Here is a 27420-nt window from a genome sequence, read left to right on the forward strand (position 1 = left end):
GCCTCGGGGAAGGGGCAGGGCTAGGGTGTTCAGTTTTGTGCGACTAGAAAATTGGCCACCCTAGACACAACACATGTCCACCTGGCCAATAGAGAGGGAGGGAGAGCTCCGAGGCGGCCAGTCCCCACCACCCACTGTCCGTCTGCTCCCGCAGACCAGGGCTTTGCAGGGGAAACGTTGCCTTAGCTCTGAATAGGAAGGAAGGTCCCATTGTGAGGTGGCAACCGCGTTCCTGGGCTGTGCTGAGAAATAAGCCTGCGACTCCCCCCGGCCCACACGTTCTCATGGCTGAGCGCGGGGGCCTCGCTGCATGCAGTCCAACACCAGGCAGCTGGCCTCAAAACTCCGCGAGGCTGGCTTTAAAAAAGGGTGATCTAAAAGCGATCAGTTTGAGTCTCGTTTTATTTGTCTTCTGGGTTTGCAGCCTTTCGGGTGCCCCTGGGTCACGCGTTCAGGCTGGTCCCTGCAGCCAGCAGGGCGAGAAATGTCCCACTTGGTAACAGCACGGAAGAGTTCTCCCCGAATCGCGTGACTGCACGGAGTCTGAGAGGCAGATCTTGTGGGGGTCACAGTAAGTGCGAGCGACGAGTCAGGAAACGCTGGAGAGAGAGATCTTGTGTCCATTGCTACCTGCCTCCCTGAGACCTTCTCAGATGTCTCCTGCTCCCACCCACACATATGTCACTGACACAGATACATGCTGCCCAGTGTGTCAACAGGCCATATCAACGCAATTCAGGATCCCAGGCACATTGCAACAAGGGGCTTCCCCTGGCTCGCCCCTCCAATCACCCACACATGAACTGTCTGGTGGGCAGCCCATTAGTTTTCCTCTTGGGGAGGGCTGGGGCTCCCCTCCTCCCTTGACAGGCAGGCATGGCAGCAATCCTCCCCCCTCCCCCCCAGTACTTACCTGACCTGCCGGGGTGTATCTGTTTGGGGGAACCAGCCCACTGCACGCGTCTCTTCCTGCCATACATAGTCCTCTGCTGGGGTGGGGTTGGCAGAGCCTGGAGTTAACACCCCATTGAAATGAGCAGAGCAGGCCCCCCTCTCCAAGCTCTTGTTTCAGGCTCTCTGAAGACTCAGGAAGATCTCACTGCAGCCGTAAGTAGCACTTGGGTCATATCATTGCACGTTTCTCTGCCATCACGAGGGTAGCAACTCACTTCTTCTTTTGGTAAATGAGAGCGGAGATTCGGATGCAATGACATGGATCCCAGTGCTGGGGCCCTAGATACAAGCCTGTAGCCCCACGCAGGCGCGGGAGAAAGGGCATGGAACTGCAGGGAAATCCTAGCACACCTTATGGTGAAACCATATGGAAAAAATGGGGGCAGTGGGGGGCAGGGCTGCAACTCCAACAGTCCTGCAGCTACCTTGAGCGGGGCCAGGACTAGGCGTCTTTTATAAGGCAAATACTCGGTGGCAGCACTGAGGCGACCCTGGGGGCCTGTGTCTGTTGCTCTCTGTCATGGGACTTTGGCAAAGTGATCTCAAACGAGCCCCTCCTTCCCTCCAGCCACTGCAGCGCATCCCCACGCCTGCCCCGGAGACAGCCCTCTAGGGAGCCCCCGCTGGACGGGGCGAGAGAGAGCAAAGTGGGGAGTTAGGGGAGGGGGTCACACCGGGAGGCTGGCCAGGGGCCGGGGCCGGAGAGGCTGGGAGGTAACGTACCCCTGAGTGTGACGTCCCTAGAGTTACTCGTTGCTAGTGGTCATGTTGGCCTGGAGGCCTAACCCCACCCCACTTTCAGCCAGGGCGTGCCCCGGTCCGTGCACAGACCCCAGGGTAGAATTGCAATGTCCGAATCAAGGGGTGCAGGGCAGAGCGGCTCTAGGTACAGGGGGCCCGACAGCAGTTCCCCGAGGGCATTAGCACATCTTGGCATCCCCCGAACCCAGTGAGGTTTGTTTGTGGTCGTGTCCCCTTCCTTTCCACTCAGAAACAGCACCAATGGGTTGGCTCAGCCCCGGCCGGTCGCCAAGGAAATCTCCCTGTCCCCCGTTTACCACCGAGTCACTCTCGAACGCCGTCCACAGACTGGTGGCAATCCAAGTCGCCCTTCAGCTCCAGGCTTCCCGACAGCTTGATGCCAGTTTTCCGGTCCACGCACCAACACTTCCCACGCTGCCCATCCAGGGCTGGGTGACACTGCGCATGGGACAGGAGGCTCTGGTTAGTCCTTCCTGCACCGGCAGTGGGGCACGCCCAGCCCTGGGCTGGCAGAGAGACACACCCGGCCCTGGGCTGACAGAGGGACACGTCCGGCCCTGGGCTGGCAGAGAGACACACCCGGCCCTGGGCTGGCGGAGAGACAGACCTGGCCCTGGGCTGACAGAGAGACACGTCCGGCCCTGGGCTGGCAGAGGGATACGTCCAACCCTGGGCTGGCAGAGAGACACACCCGGCCCTGGGCTGGCAGAGAGACAGAACTGGCCCTGGGCTGACAGAGAGACACGTCCGGCCCTGGGCTGGCAGAGGGATACGTCCAACCCTGGGCTGGCAGAGAGACACACCCGGCCCTGGGCTGACAGAGAGACACGTCCAACCCTGGGCTGGCAGAGAGGCACGTCCGGCCCTGGGCTGGCAGAGAGGCACGTCCGGCCCTGGGCTGGCAGAGAGACACATCCGGCCCTGGGCTGGCTACAGCCTTAGCTGTACAGTGGGTGTGTGCCCCTCTCCGCCTGTCCCTGTCCCCGACCCCTAGGCCAGGGCTGCTGCTGGCAATGGGGGCACAGGCCGTACCTGTTTGGGGTGGAAGTTCCCGTTGCGATCGCAGTTCGGGATGGGGATGATGTACAAGTCCTCGTGGGTGCGGGTCTGGGATGCGGCCAGCCTCTCCAGTGCTCGGTGTAGCTCGCTCTGGCACGACCCCTGGGCCTGCACAGAAAGCATTGATCGGAGCCCAACTCGGGGGAGGAAGAAGACCCCCTCCCTCCCTCCACCCAGACAGGCTGGAGTCCCCCTCTCCTATCAATTGCCAGATACCCACCACATGGCAGCCACTAATAATACCTGGCACCTTGAGCTTCCTCCCAAGGATTCCCTGGGGGAGGGGATGGCTGCAAACCGCCCCCCCCAGGCATGAGGGTACAATACCCCCTGGGTGTTTGGAGAGCCCTACTCTCTGCTTTAGCCCCTGCAACGCCTGGGGACCAGGGGGGATGTTGCTCATTTCCCCTTCGTCGGTGTCGGTGTTGGGGGTTGCACTGCCCGCCCCCAGTGGGGAATTTCCTTCTCTGGGGCGCAGGGAGGGTGAAGAGCGAGGACACTGGGTAACAGGACAGCGTACCCCTGGCAAACCAAAGCTACCCCATGCTGGCTGCTTGCACGAGAGACCCGCCCGCTGGGGCCTCCTCTGCAGCCCCAAACACCAGTCACTTGCTGGGCACTGAGAGGCGCCAGGGCATTAGGGGTGAAGGGAGTTGATCCCAGGCCCGGGCAGCAGCAGCCCCCAAGCCGCAGGGAGTGAAAGGGGCATCTCACTATCTGCCTTGTCTCCTCCCGATGATGCGAGTTCCCGTTGCTCCTCATCTTCACGCCGCTGTTCACCCGGTCGCGGGTTTTTGCCTGCTGCTTCAGGAGACATTTCCGGTCCTGGATGCTACATGGGCTGAAGCTGTTGTTGGGGTGGTCGATCTCCTCCTTATCTGTAAAATCGGAAGGTCAGGGAGAGAGGGGAGCAGTCAGCGGGGAGCAGCGTTTTGGGCGGGCTGGAGCAGGAGCCTTGCAGAGCGAGATCCAGGAACTGTAGCCAGTGCTGCCCCGGCCTGCTCCCCCTCCCTGCCCTCCACTGCGCAGAGATGCCGGGTAAGCTGCAGATGGCCCTGGTGCAAAGCCGCAGGGAGTTTGCTCCAGGATTGACTCAGCCCGGGGCTCCGACGTGCACATCATATGCGTTTAGCTAGCTAGGGCAGCGCTGCTGTTCACTCTCCTAGAATGCACCAGCCGTGCAGCATGGGAGACCAGTGGCGCTGAGCTGCACCCGACGCAGAGCTGCAGGGGCCATGTAACCGCCAGGGAAGCCTGGGCCAAGCCTGGTTCAGTGGAGCTTGCTCCGGTCTGCGGCTGTGTGCTGGTAGCTACTGGTGACCCGTGTGAAACGAAGCCTCAGGCCAGCGCCAAGCGACGCCTTTGCTACAGACACCCCCATTTGCACGTTGGTCCCACAGCTAGTTCCCACGTGACGGACGCCCCCCTCAAAAACCCCACCCTGGGAAGTGCCCTAGGTTGGACGAGTCCTGGGAATCCAGCCAAGCACGGATGTACAGGGATCACTTTAAGCAGGTGCTACTGTCATGGATGTCAGCGCCAGGCTGGACCAACCTTCCCACCTCCTTTTGATGGCCGAGATGCGGCCAGACTGGAAGATTGCTCCAGACAGCCTGGGGCGCTGCCTCCACCAGCTCACACGCCGTGTCAAAGCAGGACAGAATAACATGAGATTTTAACTCAGATCGTTACCTGGGGTTGTGGCTGGCGATTCCCTCTTCCCCCGGGGTGAGGGCCCAGCCCACGAAACCAAGCCCTAATACGGCGCATTAACAGGGAAAGAGAAGCCGGCAACGCGAGCTGCTCTCCCGGCTGCCTACAGACCCTAGAGCGTACGGCGCATTAACAGGGAAAGAGAAGCCGGCAACGCGAGCTGCTCTCCCGGCTGCCTACAGACCCTAGAGCGGCACTGCGCTGGGTCCTCAGTCACCGGCCAAAACAAGGGATTTGCCCAGTTCCACCAAACCACTGTTTCTTGCCTAAAAGTTACCCAGCCGCTTAATAAGTCCAGAAACCTCGGTTGCTTTTCATGGCACTTCAGGCATTTCCTCCTCACCTTTCTGACAAGTCTCACTGATCTGTATTAAATTCGCGCCAGGTGTGGACAGACGAAGGCTGAAGTCTAAACAGACAAAGAGGCAGGAGAAAGCCAGGCTCCTTCTCCCCATTTCATAGATGGGGGAACTGAAGCACAGTGAGATTAAGGCCACACCCAAGGCCATACAGTGAAACAGCTGTAGAGCTGGGACTAGAACTGAGGTCTCTTGAGGTCCCATGCAGGGCCACAGCTCTCGATGGCACATAGCCAGGGTGTGTCGGCCCGTTTGGCTGGGTGTGTCTCTGTCCCCCCATCACCGTGGTAGCCACACAACTCACAATCCTGGATGGCGACTCGGTACCCATATCCCCATTGTAACTGCAGCAGCCGCCGGAGGAATATGCAGAGCTGGGAACTGACACCAGTGAGTGCCAGGCTAGTGCCCCGGGCACTGGCCTTTCTCCCTCTCCGTAACTCTGAGGCCTCCTCCTCTTCCTTCTTCTAGCCATTGGCCAGGAGGGAAATTCACCAGGATGGCAGCAGCCACAGATGGACGCAGGAAATGTCTTTTTCCCTCCTGCCTAGTTTTCGTTGTGGCCCCTGCGAGGAGCTTGGCGCCAGTGAGTTTGTTTGCAGGCAAATCTTTCTAGTGCCGCTCATCAGCACTGGATTTTCCCAAGCTACCCGCCATGGTGCCCAGCGGCTGCCTGGCCTGTCTCTCCAGAACGACCCCTCCGCCCAGCGCAGGGGCACCTCCCCAGCAATCCCGGCTGCAGCCCCAAGAGACAGGTCCATAGGCAACAGCCAGCTTTGGCCCCTAGCCCAACTCCAAGCTGGCCCACTGACCGCCCCCTTCTGGGCCAGTTCCCGGCTCCTCTCCTGTGCCCAGTTCACTCCCTCCCCCCGGGACTCCAAAACGCTTTTGCTCCTGAGCCCTTTTCCAAATGGGCTGAATAAAAGTTTCCATCTGTTATGTAAAAGTTGGCCTCGGTCCCAGGAACGTACATAGGATACAAATGGGTTCGCACATCAGCCCCTCTCCGGAGCAGCCTTAGCAGTTCAGCGTAACCTGCCCCTTCCCACCCGAGGCCACCGGTGTGTGACCATGGGGTGGGGTGGGGGGGGCAGTTAGCTGTAGCACCTGGTTTAAAAATGTCTTCTCCCCCAATCTGCACCCCTCCTCCGGCTCCCCACACCTCCACCCCCACACTTCGTCACCGGGTCCCTCTCACTTCCCGGCCCAGCAGCTTTTCAGCATTGATTGTTGTTTTTAAATGACAACCGATGAAGACACAGTGCTTTACAGCCCGGCTGGTTACTGTAGGGGGGCGCATGACGAGTGGTTTGTTGTTGTAGGGCTGCACACCGGGGCTGGTTTCGTTAGAGAAGAGTTGCTCAGGTATGCTAGGCTGTGCACCTCGGTTTGTTACTGTAGGGTCTCCGAGGACGCATGCTGTGCTGCACTCCTGGCTTTATTATGATTGATTGGCTGATGATAGCCGAGCTGCACACATTCAACTGGCCCCCGAACAGGGGCTGTCCCAGTGACCCCACCCCTGTCCTCCCACACACCCCGCCCCACCCTAGGGACGAGGACCCAGAGCATGTGTTGGGGTCACCTGTGCGACATCCCGCAGCAGCGCTGACATCCTGCATGTGGCTCCCTCCCCCCAGCCCCGCTCCAGAGGGCTCACGAGCCAGGCGATGTGGCCGCAGCTACGGACCAGCGGCTCCCTTTGCTAATGGAGGCTGGGGCCCGTGGCACAGTACCGTCTGACAGGAAAGGCACGGCAGCTCTGTGCATCCCCAGGACCCCTTTCCCTCAGGCCGGCTGGGCCCCAGAGCTCTGTGATAGTCCCTCCGGCTGGCGTTTCCCCAGGAGATCTGTCGCTACCCGGGATGGTAACCACAACAAACGCCTCCCCTCCCTGGCCCCCCACTTCTATTTATACCCGCTAGGCCCGAGCAGGCAGCAGGCCAAGGAGACAGCTGCACCTTCCTCACCTTCCTCTGGGTGCATCCAGCAAATGGCCGGGGAGCCAAAGAGGGGTCCGCTCAGGGGCCCCGTCTCATAGCATAACCTTCGCCAGGGCGTCTCGGTGGGCCCAGACCTGCCAGCCCCAGCTGGGGGCAAGAACAGCAGGGCCGGAGCTCAAAGGGAGGCTGATCCCCCCGGGAAAAAGGTTTAACGTCAGCTCATCCTGTCCCTGCATCCCTGGTCCGAATCCGGATGGGCCAGATCTCGGGGCGCTTCCCCCTTGCCTAGGTAACCCCACTGACTAGTGGAGTCCCGCCTGCTGCCACCCTGCGCTGAATGCTGGCACGGTCGGCGCACGGCATGCGGGCTGCGCGGGACAAGCTCGGCGGGCAGGCTTGTTGGCGGGCGCACGGCCTGGTCTGGCCCGAGATTGGTGGAGCTTGGTGAAGGAGAGAGCGGCGCGACGGCTGCTAACGCTGAACGCTGCTCCTCCTTCAGCTCACGCGGCGGCTGCTTCCCGATCCAGAGCTCATGGGTTCAAGTCCCAGACAGGGACCGACTCCTAGGAGAAAAGACACGCAGCCCAGAGCTCTTCCGCCAGGCTCCCAAATCCTGCAGAGCTGGAAGTTTTAGAAACCCCCAAGTTTCCCCAAATTAGGGGCCACCTCAGAAAAGTGAGGCCCGAAGGGCCATGAGACCCTCCGGCTGGGCTGCACTAAGGAGGCAGGAGGTGGCAAATCACCCACCTTCCCAGCCACGGGCGGCGTTCGGCGGACCCAAGACCGTGCCCATCCATGCCAGGGCGGGTGCCTGGAGCGATGTTTCTGTGCCATTCGCAGCCGGGATAAAACGAGGACACCAACCGGAGGCCTAACGGGCATCGTTACACAGTAATGAGCTCCGGCCCCCTGCTTGCCTAGACGGCTCTCGGTGATGGGCTGATTCAGACTCCCCCCCTCCCCCACTTGTTTCCCCTTTCGTTCTAGCACTTTATCCCTGCGGCATGGAAAGCTGGCGCTGGGCTCTGCCAGGCCCTGCACATCAGCTCCTTTCGCTCTGGAAATGCGCCGTGTCCAACGAGCTCAAGTTTCATTGTCTGAGCTCCAGCGGCACCAACGGGCTGCCCTTCCCCACTGATGTCCTGCAGCAGCACAGAGGGCAAAGGGCAGCTCCAGCGCACCAACCGACCAGCCCACAAACTGGCCCCGAACCTTCATCAACACTTTTGGGAGGGTCACAAAAGTTCAGCTAAACTACCCCCCTTGCCAACCTCACCTTCCCTGCTCTGGGATTCCAGATACAGTGGAGTCAGATCCACTAATGTTTCCCCTTAAAAAATACAGCCTGGCTGGTCAGTGTAGGACCTCCAGGGGCTTCCCTTCTGATCCCAGGAGATCGGAGCCATCGCAGCACTGGCCACCCCAGCTCGGGCAGGACACTGCAGCGTTCGAGGGGGTTTGGGGAAGAGGAATGAGAATCATCAGGGCCGGAAAAGACTCTCCTAGAAACATGATTGAAAACATTGGGATCATTTTCCTTAGGGAGGGCACAGAGGGGACCGGGCAGTAAGTTTAGAGAAGGGAGGTCTGGAGCGTCTACTCTCCCGGTCTCACCACACAGGAAGAAGGGACCGTCCAATGAACTGGAAAGGTCGGCCTTTCCAAACCAATGCAAGGAAATTCTTCACAGACTGCATAATTAGACGGCGGAACTCATTGCCACAAGATGTTATTGAAGCCAAGATCTTAGCAAGATTTTACGAGGGACTAGACCCGTACCTAGCTAATGAGAGTGATTGTAGTAAATCCCGTAAGAGCTTTAGAAAGGCTATTAAACCTGCTCCAGGGTGTGCGCTACTCTCTAACTACAGGGGTTAGAAACAGAGGCTGCTGACCGCAGGTCTCTGGCACCTTCCTCTGACACACATGGTACGGCCAGCTGGGATCCTGCACAGGACGGGCCTCGGGCCTGAGCCAGGAGAGCGAACATACGGCCCTATCAGATGGGATGGGAAGTTTAGATTCTCTTGCGCCGCTGTGCGTGACAGTGGACGGGCCTGTTCTAAGCCCCCCAGCCCCCGGGGCTCAGACCCTCACTGAGTTCCAGCTGCAGGTTCTCAATTATCTCTGGATATTGCTTTGCGTGCCTGCTTACAATGCGTGCACACACACACGGATACACATGTGTGCACACACATATACATGCACAGGCCTTTGGAAACCAAGGCCATCAGAAGTCACTCGTCCTTGGGGGAAACGCCCCTAAACCATTTGCCGTTCACTCAGCGTCCTCCAGACTCAGTGAACATCGGCTGGGGTGGGAGTCTGACCTCAGCGCCATTCCCACTGGCCCTCCCCACCTTCCTGCCAGACGACCCAGGCGGCAGCAGGGCAGCCTCAGTCAGACACCCCGAAACCCATCCCCGCACAGCCCAGGCCCAGCGGCTTTGCAAGGGAGCATGCGCCGGCCTGGAGGGCAAAGGTTTCTGCTCCTTTGAGACAGGACAGCATGTCCCAGCTGAGCGGGGCACATTGTGGGAAGCAGGATTTTCCCAGGATGCTCTCTGCTGTTCCCAGTGTGTTTTGTTTGATGTTCATTTACGAGCTCTCACTTGCAAAAGGAACTTGAGGCTTTCCCTGGGACTCTGGGGAAGGAACTGGGCACAGAAGGCTGCAGCCAGGGCCAGTGACGCAGCACGCCTTGGAAATGGGGTTGAGCCTGCAGACCTTCCCGTGCTTGTGTGGCCGGGCCCAAGCGGGAGAGCCGAGCCCTCTGCCCGGGCAGTCAGCACCCACCAGTCACTCACAGACACCGAAGGGGAAAGCAGGAAACAATTCTAGGAATAAAAAAGTTAACCTCAAGCAGAGTCCAGTTCTGCAAGCCAGAGCGTCTGGGCGAAGCGCTGCTCCAGGACTGCAAGACCAGGCACGGGCAGCTGGGAGTCGCTGTCATGGGACCAGCGCTGGTTAGCTCAGCATTTGTTAAAAGCTGCAGGTTCCTTTGATTTCAGGATCCTTAAAGCTCCATGTTTGGTTCAAACAACATTTTTCCACTGCGTGTGCCCGGCATTTTGTTTTCTGTCTTTGCCATGCAAACCTTTTCCACAGCCGCAGGGCCGAGCTGCCATGTCACGAGCGAGGTCTCCGGCTTGTTGTGGCCGCGGCCTGGGCTCAGGCTGTCAGCAAAGGGGAACAGCACAGCTGCAGCCACATACGCTTTGAAGATGTGCCGGTGAAATAAGAAAGCGCGCACACTACACTCACACAGACCCTCACAGGCACACAGACACAGAGCGACACAACCTCATGCACACTCATACACCCTCACACACACACATCCACATACACACACACCCAACCTCACACGCACACGCACACTCACACCCTCACACACAGAGACACATCCACACATGCACACCACACACCCTCACATACACACACACACACACGTACACACATACACACACATCCCCTCTCTCTCTCACACACACACATATCCTCACACGCACACACACACGCACATATACACACATCCTCACACGCACACACAAGATTTGCCTGGTTTTGGAACCCAGCTCTGCGGAGGTTTCGAACTATTCCGAAGTGGATTTTATCCTGACTGATTTGGGCTATAACAGGGCTGGGTCAGGCCCCGTTCTCTCCTGGACATTGTTAGCCCAGTTTCGGAGAGCGGAAGGATACAGAAACCCACGCTGCTTGTAACAGGCTATAGCACGGTCCATTTCCAAGTGCAGTTACAGCTTAAACTAATCAATAGTGCAGAGGAAGAAGCATTTGCCCAAAGAAACGTGGTGAAATGCTGGCGCTGTGCAATACGCTAGAAAGCCCCCTTGATTTTTAAGAAATGCAGCAGAATTGCAGTTTTCTCTCTCTATTGCCTGGGACCTGTCACAGGAGTCAGATTTACAAGTCCAGCTCCCCCAGGTCCTTTGGAAAAGCCCCAGGCGGAAGTGGTAACATGAAATGAGGTAAGATTTGGTTTTAATCAGAACACCAAATCTAACCTGCTCAGGGAGATTTTTGTACCAAACACCTCGGTTTCAGCACAAGCAAACATGAGCTGTGCTGACTTAACTGAAAGCCCTTTATACACAGAGACGGCTCCTGGCACTAGCAGGTGAGAAATTCTGCTGATTTGCCAAACTCTAGCAGAGCTTTACAGGTAACTTGGCCTTGAGCTCTGCCTAAGCCAGCCTGGTAATTGGAGCTGGCGGTGCTCAGTGCCTGGATGCTCCCCGCGAAGGTTATCTCCTCCTGCCCTTCGCCAGAGCGGACTGACTCCTCACCACCTGCCAAGACGCAAAGTACAACAAGGGGACACGAAACAGACCAGTCAAGTGGCAAACTGCAAATGCCCTTCCTGTGCTGTGACGCCCTCCCTCTGTAGCCTCCGCTGCAGGAATCCAGCCAGCTGTGAACTTCACCCAGCCATGCTGGGAGGAGCGTTTTCAAGGCAAGGGCAAGCAACGACCTTGCTCTCCTCTTCGGAGGAGCCAGGGCTGGACGTTGGGGCAGTTCCCTTCACAAGCAGGGGAGGAGAGAGCTTTCAGGCTTCGTCATCACTGCCCCAAAGGAGGGTCTCACCAGAGACGGGGGCACGTTGAGCTCAGATTGCCAGCGCCTCGTCTCCACCAGGGGGAACTGGCTTGATGTAAGAACGCACTTTTTTGCAATGAAAACAGCCTCGGGAACCCAGCCCTGGATTCGATGCTCCTCTGCGATGACAGGGTGGCTGCAGGGCCCAGGGGACACAGTGACAACGCAGAGGGATGGGGGGTGCCTGAGCTGTGTGAGAACCCTGCCAGCATTGACACGGCCTGAGAGCAGACAGGAGGGGTCATGTGCCACCGCCCGAATTCCTGCTAGTCACAGCCCCTGCAGGCTCTGATCCGGCCTCCACTTTGGAGACTCAGGCCACAGGCATTGCTCCCCCCGTGTGACTCCCTGCCTGTGCCTCACAAGGCCCGGGGGGCAGGGAGCCACTTTCCCCGCGGAGGATCCTACAGGGAACTCTTTAAAGCACACCGCAGGGATGCCACCAGCTGCAGACAGCACCTGGCTATTCCGCCTGCTTCACCAGAGATGGGTGGGATGGACCAGGGCTCGGATTCTGTGGACGCTGTGCCCGTGGGAGAGAGCTGGATGCAAGGAGACAGTCCCTGCTACCCAGGCTATGCAACAATATTGGGCAACATTTGCTCCAGGTCTGGAACCCACGGCAGAGCCTTTGCTACCCCAGCCTTGGGAAGCCCTCTGCAGACACTGGTAAGCCACATACTTGCCAGCCCCAGCCCTCCCTGCTAGGAGTCAGTATCATTAACCCCTGTTACAGATGGGGAAACTGAGGCACTTAGCGGGGCAATGGCTCAAGTCACTTGACCCCAAGATCACAGAGGGTGTCAGGGCAGAGAAAGGTTTTAAAAACAAGAACCTGCTGCCCTGAACTTCTAACAGAGGAACAAGCCAAAGCTAAAGTGAAGAACTCTTTTCCCAGCAAATGTCGATTGATAGGAGTAAATCACCTGGATTGGAACGAAGGTGGCTTCAGATAGTGGCCAAAGCTCTCAGGAGCATGAGACACGGGGTTCCCATCTATCTGCCCCACCTCTGCCAACAGTGGCTCTCCCACCCGAGGCTGGGTGGGAGCTACAGACTGCATGTGTGCTGCTCCCACTCCCCCAGCGATCAGAGTGAATACCAACAAAACCTGCTGGGCCGGCTGCAGGGAAGCAGCTGTTGCCTGTGGCTGGTATTCTATTTATTACGCTAGCCCCTCGAGGCCACGGCAAGGATCATTGGCTCTGCTGTGCTAGGAGCTGCACACAGAGCCGACAGTGCAGTCGGACAAGCCAAAGGGAACACACGAGCCCAGAGAGGGGAAGAGACCAGTGCCCTGCCACAAGGCCCATCTGTGGCAGGACCCCGGGGGCGTGCGCTCCCCAGCAGAATCCTGCCGTACTGGCCCAGGGAGGTATTTATGGACTTGCTGCCAGGCACCAGGTCAACGTTCGCAGTGCGACACTTCTCCATTTTGATGTTTGTTGTTTGCTTTCCATGTAATCTGTCCTTTTCCAGGAAACTGCACAAGTCCTTGTAATGTGAAACGTAAACCCAAAGGTGGCAGCGGCCGGAGACCCTGTACCAGGGTGGCGCTGGTGCCGATGGGACGTGGCGACGCTCTGTGCTGGCCACTGATTGCCCCATGGCATGGCCATGCCACGTGCTGTGAGCTGGCAGCCAGTCCTGCAGTGGTTGTCCTGGCTGGGATCTCACTATGTGTCTGGGAGGGCGAGGTGGTATATGGGTCGCCTGCCGTGCCAGCTGGGCTGTTTGCCCAGCTGGGGCACACTCGGTGGTGGCGCAGGCAGATCTGAGGTCACTGCCCCTTGCAAGACCCTGTCATTCCTGGGGAGAAGCAGAACATTTGGGGAGAAGCAGAGCGAAATGTTTTACCAGGGGACTTCAAGCCCCGTCTACCCCCCGCCACACACACACACTGCATAGAGGTGTTGAATCTAAATGGGCCCGATAAAAGTGATTTAAACAAAGCAAAGACCCTTTGGTCAGATCAGCTGAAACAGGAAGTGCTTTGAACAGGCAAAGGATTCACACAGTTTGGAGGAGCAGGTTCCATCATCCATCCTGAGGCTGCGACACACACGATTGTTGGGAAATGCCCAGGCTGGTTTTCCTGGCTGCAGGTCAGGGTCCCAGGGCTGGGGGCAGGAGCTATTTGCTCCTGGGCTGACTTTTACAGGTTCCCGAGCAGGTCCACATACAATGGCCCCAAGCCTGTTGCTCTCACGCTGATCTCGGCATTTTTGCATGCGCCGGGCTGGGACCTAGGAAGTTCTTCCCCACTCCTCCAAGCATATGGGGAAAATAAAGTGTCTTCCATGAATCTGGAGCCCCCATTGACCAGCCTCATCCAGCCACCGCCCGGTTGGCACAGCAGCACCCAACGCACGGGAAGGTTTAAGGTCCCCACTATTCAGTTTCAGTGCCTCCAGGTCTGAGAACTTCAACGTGGCCTGGGGAGTTTCGCTGACTCAAATCAGCCAACACCGGGCCTGAGTCCAGAGCTGGGCAAACTCTGTCCTGAAGGGCTGCAGGTCCCAGGCCGCACTGCTCCGTTTCTGCAGGGACAGGGGCCCCCAGTGCAGCTGAAGGAGGGTGCAGGCCAGCTTTCAGGAGGCTTTGGGCTTTGTCTCAAGGGGTGCACTTTGATCTCTCCTTAGCTACTTTGGCTCTGCTCCCTTCCCATCTGGGATCGCGCTTGGAGAGCACCCGCCTGATCCCTCGGCCTGAGCTGGGCCACGTTCTCAGCCCTGCTTAGAAACGACCTTCCCCCATTTCTTTCTCAGGCCAGCTAATAATGTTGCCTAATGCAAAAATCTTGTATCGCTCCCCAGCATGGCTGCACTTGGCTGGCGGCCACTGGGAAATGGGAGAAAGGCCTTGACCTTTGACGGCTTAGGGGGCAGCAGAACAATGGGGCTAGAGCCAGTTTTGGTGCTGGCAGAGCGGTGAGGCTGAACGCGCCTGGGGGAGGGCTAGTGGAGAGTTCACGATAACAAGCCGGCAGGCTCAGGTCTGTGCAGAACACAAACAGGAAAGGGATGTCCGCCTGGCCTGAAGGAATGCAGCCAGCGCTCTCCACAACCAGCACTGCCACCTGCGGGGGCCTCAGCCAGGGTGCCCCCCCCTCTCCCCAGACTGCAGGGGAGTGCATCTCGCACACTCAGTTTGAAGACCCTGGAGCCCTTGGGGTGCATTTGAGGCCTGGCTACTTAGCCCCCAGGTCGCCCTCGACTCAGCAGTGAAGTGAAATCCAGGGCCACAGGGATAGATTTGGATCCCAGGCCCAGGGGATACATCCAGATGAGTGGCTCTGGATTCACACCGCCATGCCTGGGGTCAGCACCAGATGTAGGCCCAGTACACGTGCCACCGCTGGCTCCAGTCAGCCTTGCAACAGGTCCAGGTCTGTGCACAGAGCAAGGCAAACCCACAGTGCGTCCTGCCAGCCCCTCTGCTGGGCTTTGCATGGGACCCAGGCTGCCTGCTCCCTCAGCCGACCCCTCTTTTAACCAAGCAGACTCGGCCTCAGCAATGGGCTGCTGCTGCATCGACGGCTAATCTCCTTCCAGGGTGCGGGTGTAACAGACGGATGGTGATTGCAGGACCGGCGCCAGTGTTTTTGGCGCCCTAGGCGCACGGCCATTTCACCGCCCTGCGCGCTGCTCCCATGGCTTGGGTGGCGCCACGGGATCAGCGGACCATCCGCAGGAGCCATGGGACCAGTGGACCGTCCGCAGGAACGCCTGCGGCAGGTCAACCGGAGCCGCCTGCTGTCCCCCCGGCAAAATGCCGCCCCCCAATAATCCTGGCTCCCTAGGCAATTGCGTAGGCCGCCTAAATGGAAGCGCCAGCCCTGGGTGATTGTCCCCCTCTGGAAGGCACAGAGGACACCCCCGCTGGAGTCCCGTTCTGGGCACCGCACTTGGGGAAAGATGGGAACAAATGGGAGCGGGACTTGCTGACTTCTCAGGGTCCCTTCCAGCCCCACTTTTCTATGACTCCATGGAGGGGCCACTTGCCATGGTAACCCGGAACCATGCAAAAGATTCCCAAGGTGCAGCAAACCCGCCTCCTCCGCCCGGCCCAGCTGTGGCTTGAGCGTCGGCCTTTCTGTTCCCCCTCGGAGGGGAGTGGGAAAAGCTGCGTTGGGAAGGGGAGGCAGCAGAGCGCAGCGTGACCCAGAAGACAGAAAAGCTGAAGGAAGAAGGAACGAGGCCGGGCAGAGCCAAGAATCAGCTGGATTCCTGGAGCAGAATCTGCCACAATGAGAAATCGCTTGGAGTTTACTAGCTTGTTTTGTCTGAGTCATGTATTGGGACTGGTCCCTCAATATCTTTATTAGCCACCAGCCGGTACATGACACTGCAGTGAGCATGCGGGGAGCCCGCGGCCTCCGGCCAGCTCACCAGCAGAAGTGCAGTAGCCCTGCGAGAGGCTGTGCCCTCGAAATGACCGCGGGCTTAGCCCGAGAACGGTACCAGCCCCATCGCCCTGCATGTGCAAATCCCTCGAACCATCCCCTCACACGCCAGCGGCGGTGCGAGCTGCCTGCCAACCCCTGCCCGCCCCCCGGCCCCACCAACATGCCCCGTCCGGCAGAAGAGGGGAGCTCCGGCTCCAGGGCTCATTCAGCTGGGGGGACTGCCTAGCTGCCACTAGCCCACTCCTGTCTTCATGCACCTGTGGTGGCAGCCCTGGGAGCTCGGTGCTGGGAAGATCTGCCTCCTCTGCTAGGCTGGCACAAAATATTGGGCCTACATAAACTGTGGGTTTCGAGCCATCCTGGAGAGGTCCACCTGCTGCAGCAACATGGGCCGTGATGCCGCCATTGGTTAACGGATGGGATAGTCGAGGACACCCTGACGGTTCAGCACAAGAGAAGGTGCTTTGAAGCTGGACATAAACAGCTCCTGCTCGTACGCACCTGCTGCAGGCCCAGCCCACGCCAGACCCCTGGGCTGTCTCAGTGTGGAGCTGGGTCCGGACACACCAGCTCTCGCCCAGTCTGCTGGGTCCTGACCCGCCCGCCCACTCGGCTCCGGAGAAGGGTCAGTGTGGGAGGACAGTTGCATTAGCTGGAGGGTGATCACAGCTGAGACCGGCTGCCCGGCTCCTCCCAGCAGAGGGCTCATGAAATTCACATTTCCCGTCCCCCGTGGGTGCCCCTAGAAGGCAAGATCCCCCCTTATTCCTGCTGAATCCCCCGTCCCACCTTTTCCTTGCAGTCCCACAGCACGGAGCAGCTCCCCACCAGCCCTGCAGCCCCCCAACACCAGGGACCAGTGATGCGCTGGGGACGGGTCCTTCTGCCCCTCTGTGGCCGGCCCCTCCCAGCCAACACTTTCCCTGGGACCTTTTCTCCTTGTGCTCTTGGCCTTCCCGGCAGAATTTGTTTGGCTTTTGGTACCTTGTCACACGCTGGGGATTGGGGGGGTCGCGCTGGGACACCTGGTCCCAGCGTCTCAAAGCCCAGCACAGCCCCAGGGAGAGACTCAAACCCAGCGTGAACCTGTTGGGAGACTCCCATGACTCTGTAGGCCGGGGTGCAGCCAGGGAGCAGACTGGGGGGGCTGGGCCAGGGCTGAGGTGGGGGGGGAATGAAACCCCCCAGTTAACCCCTGCCCTGCTGCCATGCTGAGCTCCCTCCTTTCTCACGTTCTCTGTCCTTAACCCCTTCCTGGCCAGGACCCGTGCGCGCCCCCTGCACTGGATGCCGAGCGCTGATGGGCGCGCGATCACAGCCTGGGTAGCACAGCGGCCCTGCCAGGGACTGCAGCCCCGAGCACTGGGTCATGCCGAGGAAGGAAGAAAGCCCCCTGCTGAATCACCCACACTCTCTCCAAGCCAGGGAAGTGTGTGTGTGTGTGTGTGTGTGTGTGTGTGTGTGTGTGTGTGTGTGTGTGTGTGTGTGTGTGTGTGTGTGTGTGTGTGTGTGTGTGTGTTGGGGGCGGGCAATATACACTCACAAACACAGCCAAGGCTATAGAGTGTGTGTGTATGTCCCCATCCTGGAGCATTAGTCCCTATACCAGCCCCTGCCACTCGCCCCTGCCCCGCTGCACAGTTGTGGTCCCCCTGCCCCAGAGAAAAGGCCCGGCTGTCTCTGGGTTTCACCTGCTTCTTCGCCCGGTGGCTGCGAATGCGGGGGAAGCGGGAGGGGGGGGCGTTGCGGAGATGAGACCAGTAGGGCCAGGTTTGGAGAGCAGGCACCGAATACCATGCATGAGAGCCCAGCCCCCCAGGCCAAAGAGGTGCGGGCTGGAGCCTAGCACCCAAGGTAACCGACTGCGGGTGGTCCTGGCACCGGCACAGCCGAGCGGGAGGAGTAAAACACCCTTTCTGGCTGCTGAGCCCCTCTTGCTTGCCAGGGGCCGGCCTGGGGAAGGCAGCACTGGCCCTGGAGCAGGGCTGGGTCAGGCGGGGAGGGGGAGCGGGTCAGGCAGGAGGCGAAAGGAAGGGCCCAGGGCTGGAGCTGGCTGCAGGGAGCTGGAGGGGGGACCCAGGGCTGCTTCCTCATCTGTTTGTTATTGGAACCTCTGCAGGGAGGGAAACCACTTCCTCTCCTGGCTGGAGCCTGTGCCAGCCAAGCCATGGCACACCGGAGCGTGAATGGGCCCCAGCGGCGGGGAGGAAGAAGGGGATTGCTGGGCCACCTGCATGGCTAGATGCACATCTGCGTACCTGGATGTACACCTGCGTGTGCACGGCCCCCCCTCCCGTGTCTGCACTCAGGACACCGCGTGTCCCAGGACGTGGCGCCCACCTGGATGCTGCAGGCCAGGCCAGCTGAGTCTGGAAGCCCTGGGGGAGGAGGTATGGGGGCTGGGCCCTGGAGAAACAGAGAGTGTCTGGTCTGTCTTCCCCAACCGTGCGTTCCTCGCCCGTCCCTCCCACCCCACCAGAGGGCACAGACTGGATTCACACACCCCCTGCCAAACCTCCTGCCAAGCTGCTCCTCCCTGGGGTCTGAGGCACAGACGGCAGCACAAGGCTGCACCCCACAAACTCTGGCCACAATTTGGGGTGGGCGTGGCAGTGGCAGAGTTACCTGTGCTGCTACCAGGGTGACGTGTGTGATGGAAAACCACAGACAGGGACAGATCCACCTGGAGCCAGAGGTGGCCAGAGGGAGGGAGCTCGAAAATACATGGAGTACCCTGGGAAGCGCTGCTCTGTTTTCTGATGCTGGTTGATCTGGGTTTTCCGTTCCCATAACCCCGCTGGCTCTCTGCTCCTCCCTGGAAAGGCAGAACGTCTCCCTGCAATCATGTGTCGGTGCTGCTAAGCCTGGTGACAAACGGGGCCCAGAATTACATTGCTCTAGAGCAGAGAGATGTCATTAGTCCCCAGGCGCGGCGGAGCTGCTTCGCTCTCTCGAGACTCCAGAAAGGCTCGGGGAGCTGCGGGTCGGTGCCAGGCAATGCTGGGTAACGGCTGCTCCCTGCACCACCGCCAGCTACAACATAATGATTCTAGAACAAGCTGGGAAGTTGCCGGAGCAGAGCAGGTGCTGAGCCATTACCCCACCACCCTCCTCTCAGCAGCCACTGCCCCTGGCAGCGGGGTCCAGACGGTCGCATCACCCCCGGGCCAGCCCCATTTTCCTGAAGCCCCGGTACTCGGGAACCAGCCCGGCGTTTCTGCCACTCCCTGGGCCCAGCGGAGGAGAGGGCCCCTCGGCTGGACACACCGGCCAAGTCGACCCTGGGGATCAAAGGAAAGAAATCGCCTCATGGGTCCCCAAAGCATATCCGAAGGGACTAGCGCAAAGCCAGCACAGAACAATTATGCCCAGAGCCTCGGCTCCTGGAGAGCTTCAGATTTAAGACTTGGGATGCCCCTGACACGAGAAGAGCAGGAAGCAGGATCCACGCTGCGTGTCCCCGGCAGAAATGACCAGACCACGCTGGGCTGGTCCTGTGCCCTTGGTCAGGCTCACCCAGCTGGCTGCTATCTCCATTCTGCCTAGCTGCTATTTTTAGCCTGTCCCATAAACAAACTTAAAACCAGCCGCACATGGCCCGTCGCCAGCATGATCTCGGCTCCCCCGCCACACCATGGGGGGCGGGGACTCTGCCAGCGTGGAGACAAGCTAGATTTAAATTAAAGCAGCTGGAAAAACTGAAAGACACAGCGGGGAGCAAGGTGCCATGGGAACCATATGCAGATCAGGCGGCTACCAAGGGGCTGGCATGTTCATTGGTGCCCACGTGGCCCTGTGGAGTGGGGGGAAAGAGGTTCCATCCCCCACCATGTCCGTAGCAGCCAACCAACATATATGGAGCTCCCACAGGGTCAGATTTCCCCCCGACAGATTTATCCAGCACTAAATCATTACTAACTAGTGGCCAAGTGTTCGGGGGGGCACCTCCTTTGCCATTTCCTAAATGCCACACACACGCTCAAGAGCAGCAACTGCTGCTGGATGCTACGAGACAGAAACCCACAGAATTAGACAGAGGAACTCATTGCCACAGGAAGTCGCAGGGGCCAAGAATTTTGCACGATTCAAGGAGCTAGACATCTGGATAACAAGAACACCCAGACTTCTCTTTAATGACAATCCATTTGGGAAGGGAGATTTAGCCTTCTACTGCAAGGTTTAAACTTCTCTCTATTAGAGATCAGGATGACAGCTAACGTGGCAGTAGATTAGCCCACCTATGCTGACTATGGGGTTCTGACACCTTCCTCTGAGACGTCTGGTGGTGCCCACTGGCAGAGAGATGAGACGCTGGACTGGATGGAGCTCGGATCTGGTGCAGTCCAGCAGTTCCTGTGCTCTGACAAACCAAACGTTCTTTGGCTCCATACGGACTTTGCACCGCTAGCTTAATGCAGCCATGCTGCAAACTCTCAGGCTTATGGCAATTGTCATGATATTCCCAGCTCCTGGAGCCCTGTGATCTGAGGAGAATCTTGGCTGTCATTAACGAAACCCAGTAAGTTGCTAGCTCTTGTGACTGTGGAGAAAAGATTAAAGCCACTAACCCTAAAGGCTCACAACCCAGACAGCGAATAAAAGAACCCGACTTTTATTTATTTATGTTTCAATGTCATGATTTCTGGAGCCTGCCTGGTAATTGGGGGTGGCAGCAGAAATAGGGTTAATTACCTGCACTTCCTGAGAACGGCCCAGGAGTCCATGGGGTGCCATGGCCTGGCCTTGCAGCTGGGTTTAATCATTCTCATGCCGGCAGCTGAGCAAACCCAGCCAGGGGCTGCTTTTGGAGAAGCCCCGGCTGTTGGTTGAAAGAAGCCAAATTTGAGATTTTAGCTGCCTGGTGCATCTTTTCAAATCCAAACCTGACTGGATTTTTGTTTCCCAAGTGCCTCCAGCACAGACAGGGATCCTCCTCCGTCACCAAATTAAGCCAATCCAGGACCCTAAACACACATCCCATGGGCCTGCCCCAAGCCATGGCCCTCCACCAAGTTGTCACCCTTCTCCTTTCTGGAGAGGCAACAGGTTTCTGAGTTAAGTGGAATGGGATCGCACTCCTTTGAGCTCTTGTTCCAGGCCCTCAGGCAGACACCAGTTACGCTCTGGTCATATTTTCAAGCTTTTCTGTCATCCATGAGAGCCAGGAGCGTTTGTTTTTCATTTGGTTTTTAAAAGCTGATATTCCAATCTCATGATATAAGGCGAGAAGCCAGGGCCCATAGGCCTGTTGTGCCTCTCTTAATCCAGTTCCACTCCTCCCCAGAAGAGATTGCAATGTCGTTTTCATGGGATGGAACAGTGAATTTGTGGGGTTCCCAGGGACACTGAACCCTGCAGCCAGCTGATTCCTCTTGGTTTCCCTTCCTCTTTGCCCCAGTTCCAGCCAGGCTCCCATCGGGGTCCGGGTGGGTGGGCGTATGTTCTCCCAGCCCGTCCCCAGGGCTCTGTTGGGCAGGCACACACCCGCCTGGCTACATCTCTGTATTTGTATTGCTGGGAGCCACCTGGTTATCAGCCACCAATCTCGTCCGCAAACACAGCCGGGAGAGTGGGAGGACAATCGCAAGCCAGGCCCAGCCCCACACAGGGCCTCATCACGTGGCACCTGTCCACAGCCCCCTCCTGCCCCACTGACCCCTGGAGCCCTCCGGCGGGAGTCTAGGGGGGCCAGTGAGCTCCCCCTGGGGCAGCCCAAGTGGAGGTACCGGTCAAAGCAAGTGTCCCACTGGCTTTTCTCCCCCTTCCCAGGCTGGGCTGAGCGATTCCCCCAGAGAGATGAGCCACTCCCTTGGGGAGCTGTGTCTGGCTTCCCTTTACCAGGCCTGAACCTCCAACTCGGGGGTCTGGATCCTGAAGTGCAGGAAAGCCCAGGGGAGTCAGGACCCGAGGGGGAGGGAAGCATGGGTGGGAAGGGTCCTGTGCCCCACGCTGCATTTCCTTCCTTGCCCATTGGCTGGTGCTCAGCCGCCCAGCTGCAAGAGCTGCCTCCCAACACCGCTCCATTGACAGCCGGGGTGGTGCTACCGTGGGGCAGGGCTGGGGGCTCCCTCAGCCCCACTGGTGAGCTGTCAAGCCTGGGGCAGGCAGCCGGGTTTCCCACCCCAGACTCAGAACGGCAGGGCCCCCTCTGCACATCAGGGCAGGGACAGGGCAGCGGAGGAGCCGTCTGCTCCCCTAGCAAGGGGTGCGGCTCCAGCGGGTGCCGGCCCGTCACACCGCAGGCCCTGTGGTCAAGGGCAAAGATTGCCAGGCCTGGGCTACCATCTCAAGAGCAATCCAACCCCCCTCCCTCTGCCCCCCGTCAGGGATTTCAGGGGAAAAACCTGTTCCTGGGATGCGCAATTCCTGGTACTAGGGACCCATGTTTACTGTCCTAGCTACACATTAACATCTCCCCGTCACGTCTGCCTGAGGACACAAGCAGCGGCTCAGCGGGACGTTCTGCAGGGCCAGGCTGAGCACTTCAACCTCCCTCGCCATGGCCCTCAATTTCCCTGAACCCACCCAGGCCACCCGCCATCCCCCCTTCCGGGGTGCCACCAGCTGCCCCGGTGCCCCCCCCCCAGCTTGCAGCATCAACAGGGGGCTTTGCCCCTGGGATCTCAGCCGGGCGGTGCCGACACCTGCTATTGACTACGGCTTGTGGGCTACTCAGTTCTCACAGAAAGTCCAGAGATCCCCAGTGCAGGCAGGGAATGTCACCGAATTCCCAGAGACCCCCCTGGCAATAAAGCACAGGGGGAGTAACATATGCTCATCTCATCCAGCTCCAACGGCACCCGCTCCCTGCCACATAACAACCTTCCTTCCACCCACTGCCTTCTTCCTGCTGCACGTGCTGCCCCGGCGCCCGCCCTGTGGCTGGCTCATCTGGTCCCATAACATTGGCTCACACCCTGGGACTCCCCCATTGGTCTGGCTGTAGCCAGCTGGTTTCTCTTTCCGGAGCTTGTCAGCTCTTTGGACTGTGTTGTACAGCCCCTAGCGCAGAGGGGTTTGGTCTGTGCCTAGGGCCCATAGGCATGGCAGTAATATGGATAATGAATAACAACCACGCTTGCTGTCGGTACTGGGCATGTGACACACAGGCGAGCAGTTCTTACTCTAGCCAGTAGAGGCCACTGGTGACACAAGCCCAGTCTAGCGCCTGCTACACCCATGTTACAGGTTGGGACTTGGGGCACAGAGAGAATCAGGAACTTGCCAGAGTTCATCCGAGTCAGTAACAGAACCTAAGCGCCCCTCTACTGCCCCCCAGCCCTGAGCTCTACACAATGGGCAGGGCTGCCACCTCTGAGGCACACAAGAACCAGCCAGTCTGTGGGCAGGTCCAGATTCCAGGCCGGGCCAGTTTGAGGGCAGGTCCAGGAAGGGTCTCAGCTCTCAGAAAGTTACATGGGACATTTGGAGGTGGGATGAGGGCACCACTTCCCCACTGGCTGGCATCCGTCCTGGCACCCATGCCGCATGCATGTGGCCAGGTGGCCTCTGCACACTCCCAGCCATGACGGGCATGGCCAGTAGTTAAGATTGCTATGCACATGGCCACACGTGGGCACAGCAAACAGCTTCAGAGTGGCGACCAGCAGGGCACCAGAAAAGCTGGCCAGACCAGTCACAAGCTGGCCAAGGGCCACCTACCAGTGGCCCAGGCTGCCTCGGGGATCCCTACCAGAAGGTGTGAGCTCACTGAGAGAGAGAAGGGAAGCTGGTGGCAAAGGCAATATGACCGGGAGAAGGTTGGGCTTAGAGGAGGGCAGCGGAAGGATCCCAACTGTCCCGTGACCTGCACTGTGCTGATGGGGCTGCCCTGAGCCCAGGCGGGTCCAGCTTCGGCGCGCTCCCTGGGGAACAGTGCACCTGCTCTCCATGCCCAGACTCATCCGGAGACCCGCGGAGCTGGCTGGAGATCCCCGGTCCCACATCCTGGCCTCTCCCCGCAGCCAGAGCCTGCGATGCTGGAGGAGACGGCGGACAGTGCAAGGCTGTTTTCTAAAGACTTGGTGGGGGGGGGGGATTCTGAATTATGCAGGGCAAAGCCTTGCCCCAGGGCGGGGGCTGGACAGAGGACAACAGCTGAACATGCCATCAGCCCTGCAGGCTTCCTAGCAATCATCACTCTTGTGCCCCTGCACCCGACTCCCACCCTCCAGCAGCCAGGCAGGGCAGAGGCCAGAGGCTTGCTGGGCAGGGAGTGCCAATGCCATGGTGTCGGAGGAGGAGCGGGGGCTGGAACAGGCAGGGCAGAGTCGTGGGGAAGAGCTGGCTGTCACGGAGTCCCCAGGTGATGCTCTGGAACTGCTCCCCACCAAGCCAGGCAGGACTTTGGGGAGCCTCCTCTCCCTTGGAGCAGACTTGTTCAGGGCAAGAAGCTCACATGGCTTCACCTCCTGGGTCTCTCCTTGGAGCATTCAGCATCCTCTGCCCCTCAGTGTGCTTCCCACAGCGAGTCCACCCCAGCAGGGTCCTGGGGAAGTCACAGGGTCCTGCACCCCCACTTTGCAGTCAGACGTGACTCTCAGCCAGCCAGTAAAACAGAGGTTTATTAGATGGCAGGATCATGGTCTAAAACAAACTTTGTAGGTACCGCAAACCGGACCCCTCGGCCGGGTCCATTCTGGGGGGCAGTGAGCCAGACCCCACATCTGCCCTTCACTCCTCGTCCCCAGCCAGCTCCAGACTAACAACCCCTCCAGCCCCTCCTCTCTGTTCAACCCCTTTCCCGGGCCAGGAGGTCACCTGATCCTTTAGTCTCCAACACCTTTAGCTGGCACCTTTGCAGGGGAGGGGCCCAGGCCATCAGTTGCCAGGAGACAGAGTGCCAGGTATTTAGGGGCACTGGCCCTTTGCTCTGCAGCAATCACACACCCTTATTCCACCACCTAGATACTTAAGAACTGCTATGGGGACACTGAGGCACGAACACAGTATTCAGAGCAAACATTAAGAACATTCCCAGTTCGTCACACTGACGTTGGAGTCCAGTTCACCAGCAGGGAAAAGCATCAAGGGAGGGATTTTCCAAAGATGCATAAGAGGGTTTGGTGCCTGGGTGCAATGGGAATTGGGCACCTGCCGAGCTCCCGCGGGTCCCTTCGGGAAATCCTCCCAAGGCCTCTGCAGCCTGGCCCAGCCAGATCCGAATGCAGCAGGGTCAGGCCTGGGGATCGTTCCCAGCCCAGCCTTCAGTAGGACGCCCCAAGGCACCACTGCCCCGACATAGCCGGCCTCCCGAGGGACCCCGGTGTCCCCAGCCCAAGTCCACTGGAGCGGAAGAGAGAGGGGACAGTACAGGAGGGGGAGGAGGCAGCAGAGACAGAATGCCTGGAGGAGCAGCCCGTGGACGGATGGACAGGTGGATGGACGGACGGAAGGGTGGGTGGATGGACAGACGGGTGGACGGATGGATGGGTGGATGGATAGACGGGTGGACGGACGGACGGACGGGTGGGTGGACAGACAGGTGGACGGACAGATGGGTGGATGGACAGATGGGTGGATGGACAGACGGGTGGATGGACGGACAGATGGGTGGATGGACGGACAGATGAACAGGTTGATAGACAGACGGGTGGATGGACGGATGGACGGACGGGTGGATGGATGGACGGACAGATGGGTGGATGGACGGACAGACGAACAGGTTGATAGACAGACGGGTGGATGGACGGATGGACGGACGGGTGGATGGACAGACAAATGGATGGATAGACGGGTGGACGGATGGATGGGTGGATGGATGGCCAGATGGGTGGGTGGATGCCCGATATTCCTATTCCACTCACCCTGGGTGCCACCCTGCAGCTGTCCCTAGCCCGAGCTGCCGGAGTCCATCCTTCACTCCCAGGCTCTTGGCTGGGGTGGGGACCAGGTGTCAGCCCCTCCCTGACTCCCAGCCCCAGGGCCAAGGCCAGACCCGGGTTCCAGAGGGCAGCCTGTGCCTGGAGGCTCTTTATGCCCGAGCTGCTGGGTGGTGCTGGGTGGCCCAGCAGAGGAAGGGGGCATGGGGTGGGGGCGCCAGGGAACAGGAGGAGGGAGCGTGTCCCTCTGAGTAAGGGGAACGAACTTAATGGGCTCCTCTGATCTGTAACCCCCAGCCGACCTGCCGAGCGCCTGCCCTGGGGAGAGGGGTATGAGGACACGGGGTGCCCCGAGGAACAGGGTCTCGGCCAGCTGCATGACACAGCCCCCGTCTCTTACCCCCCCAGTGTGTCACTGGGGAAGGAGGTGGAGTCTGAGGGGCCGTGGCAGGGCCAGAGGATGCAAATCTGACCCTGTGGCGATGGATGGGGAAAGCTAAGACAGCCTGGGGCTGTCTCGTTCCTGGAGCCCCCCCGGCTTAGGGCACAGGGCTGGCTCAGAGGCCTGGAGCCCCCACAGCCCGTAGCCCAGGCTGCACTCGGCCGGTGCTGGGCCAGTTAATTCGCTCCGCCTCTTGGCCAGATTCTGGGCACCGTGGGAAGGGCAAGGACGGGCAAGGGAATCGGTGGATTTCCTCACTTGGTAAGGAACCCGCCACGGTTGGCACTGGGGGAAATGCAGGCACCTGGCATGGGCTGGGCAAGCTGGACATTAGGTGCCGGGATCCTCATGCCGGTTGTTGCAGGGAACCAGCCCAGCTCTGCCCCCCTGGGATGGCGCAGGGGATCTGCCGGGCTCCTCTGAGTCCCCCTTTATGCCCAGCGTACCCAGAGAACCGCCCCCTCCTGAGCACCGGCCACTGGCATTAACCCCCTCCCTCCCAAACCATCCCGCTTTGCCTTGCAGCTGAGTCTGGCCATTAGCATCTTCCCACAGTGGCCCTTTCCGGCTGCCATGCCCCCATCGCTGGCGCAGTTGGGGGGGCACCTCTGCACAGGTGGGTGTTAAAGGACCAGCCTTAGCTACAGCTCCCCTCCCTGCAGCACCCCTGGGCAGCGATGCCAGAGAGCGAGTTCCTGCAGACCGGCCAACCCCTCCCCTCCCACACATACCTGCCCCTCGGTGCCAGCCTGTGGGGCTTTGACCCATCAGGGGTTCCCTTCCCACGCTCCCCCCCACTCCCTCACAGGCCCAGCCCCCTTACCTGCTGGCTGGAGGCTCTCTTGCAGGGCCTCGATCTCAGCCAGTTCAATGCAGACACCCTGTCCGTGCATCAGCGTGTGCAGGGGTTTCTCCACCCCCCGGGGCGGGTAGCAGCGCAGCCCGGAGCCGCAGCGAGCAGTGTAAACCCCGCAGGGCGTCCCCTTGCTCAGGGCACAGGTGGCACAGCACCCACAGCCCGGCTCTCGCACCAGCTCCTCGCAGCCCACTGGCGCCTTGCAGCGGCTCAGCTTCTCCTCCGAGCAGGGCGGGCAGTGGATGGCTTCGTCGCTGACACACAGGCCCATGGTGGCCAGCAGCAGCACCGCAGAGAGGCCGCCTGAGGACATGGTGGGCGGGCGTACGGACCGGGCACTATGGCGAATAATGGACCAGCCAGCCCAGGGCAGGGGGGAGAGGGAGCGCGCAGGCCAAGGAAGGCAGCAGGGTCCCAGGTGGGTGGCCTCCTGGACTTGCAGAGAGGAGAGGGCTTCACAGCCCGCCCTCAGCCTGGCCAGCAGCC

The 27420-nt window shown here is 59.6% G+C and overlaps 1 protein-coding gene across 2 annotated transcripts; it reads right to left on the reverse strand.

The window, feature by feature from the left end:
- On the reverse strand, window positions 1-27420 carry IGFBP4 (insulin like growth factor binding protein 4). Of its 2 annotated transcripts, XM_030541664.1 has the most exons (5): window positions 26902-27420; window positions 3490-3653; window positions 2749-2883; window positions 2013-2154; window positions 1-599 (listed from the first exon to the last, which is right to left on the reverse strand). In XM_030541664.1, the coding sequence occupies exons 1-4, from the start codon at window positions 27245-27247 to the stop codon at window positions 2020-2022; spliced, it is 780 nt and encodes a 259-aa protein (XP_030397524.1). In that variant the 5' UTR covers window positions 27248-27420; the 3' UTR covers window positions 1-599; window positions 2013-2019. The 2 variants fall into 2 exon arrangements, with proteins under 2 accessions (XP_030397524.1, XP_030397523.1); XM_030541663.1 differs by having other exon boundaries at window positions 1-2154.

Source organism: Gopherus evgoodei, chromosome 23 (assembly GCF_007399415.2).
Source record: "Gopherus evgoodei ecotype Sinaloan lineage chromosome 23, rGopEvg1_v1.p, whole genome shotgun sequence".
Lineage (NCBI taxonomy): Eukaryota > Metazoa > Chordata > Testudines > Testudinidae > Gopherus > Gopherus evgoodei.

Excerpts from the sequence above, each read along its gene's own strand:
- IGFBP4 (XM_030541664.1), bottom strand. The coding sequence starts at position 27,247 with ATGTCCTCAGGCGGCCTCTCTGCGGTGCTGCTGCTGGCCACCATGGGC. Across the intron at positions 3,654-26,901 it reads AGAGAGCCTCCAGCCAGCAG|ATAAGGAGGAGATCGACCAC; the intron begins GTAAGGGGGCTG and ends CCGATTTTACAG. Across the intron at positions 2,155-2,748 it reads GGAACTTCCACCCCAAACAG|TGTCACCCAGCCCTGGATGG; the intron begins GTACGGCCTGTG and ends TCCCATGCGCAG.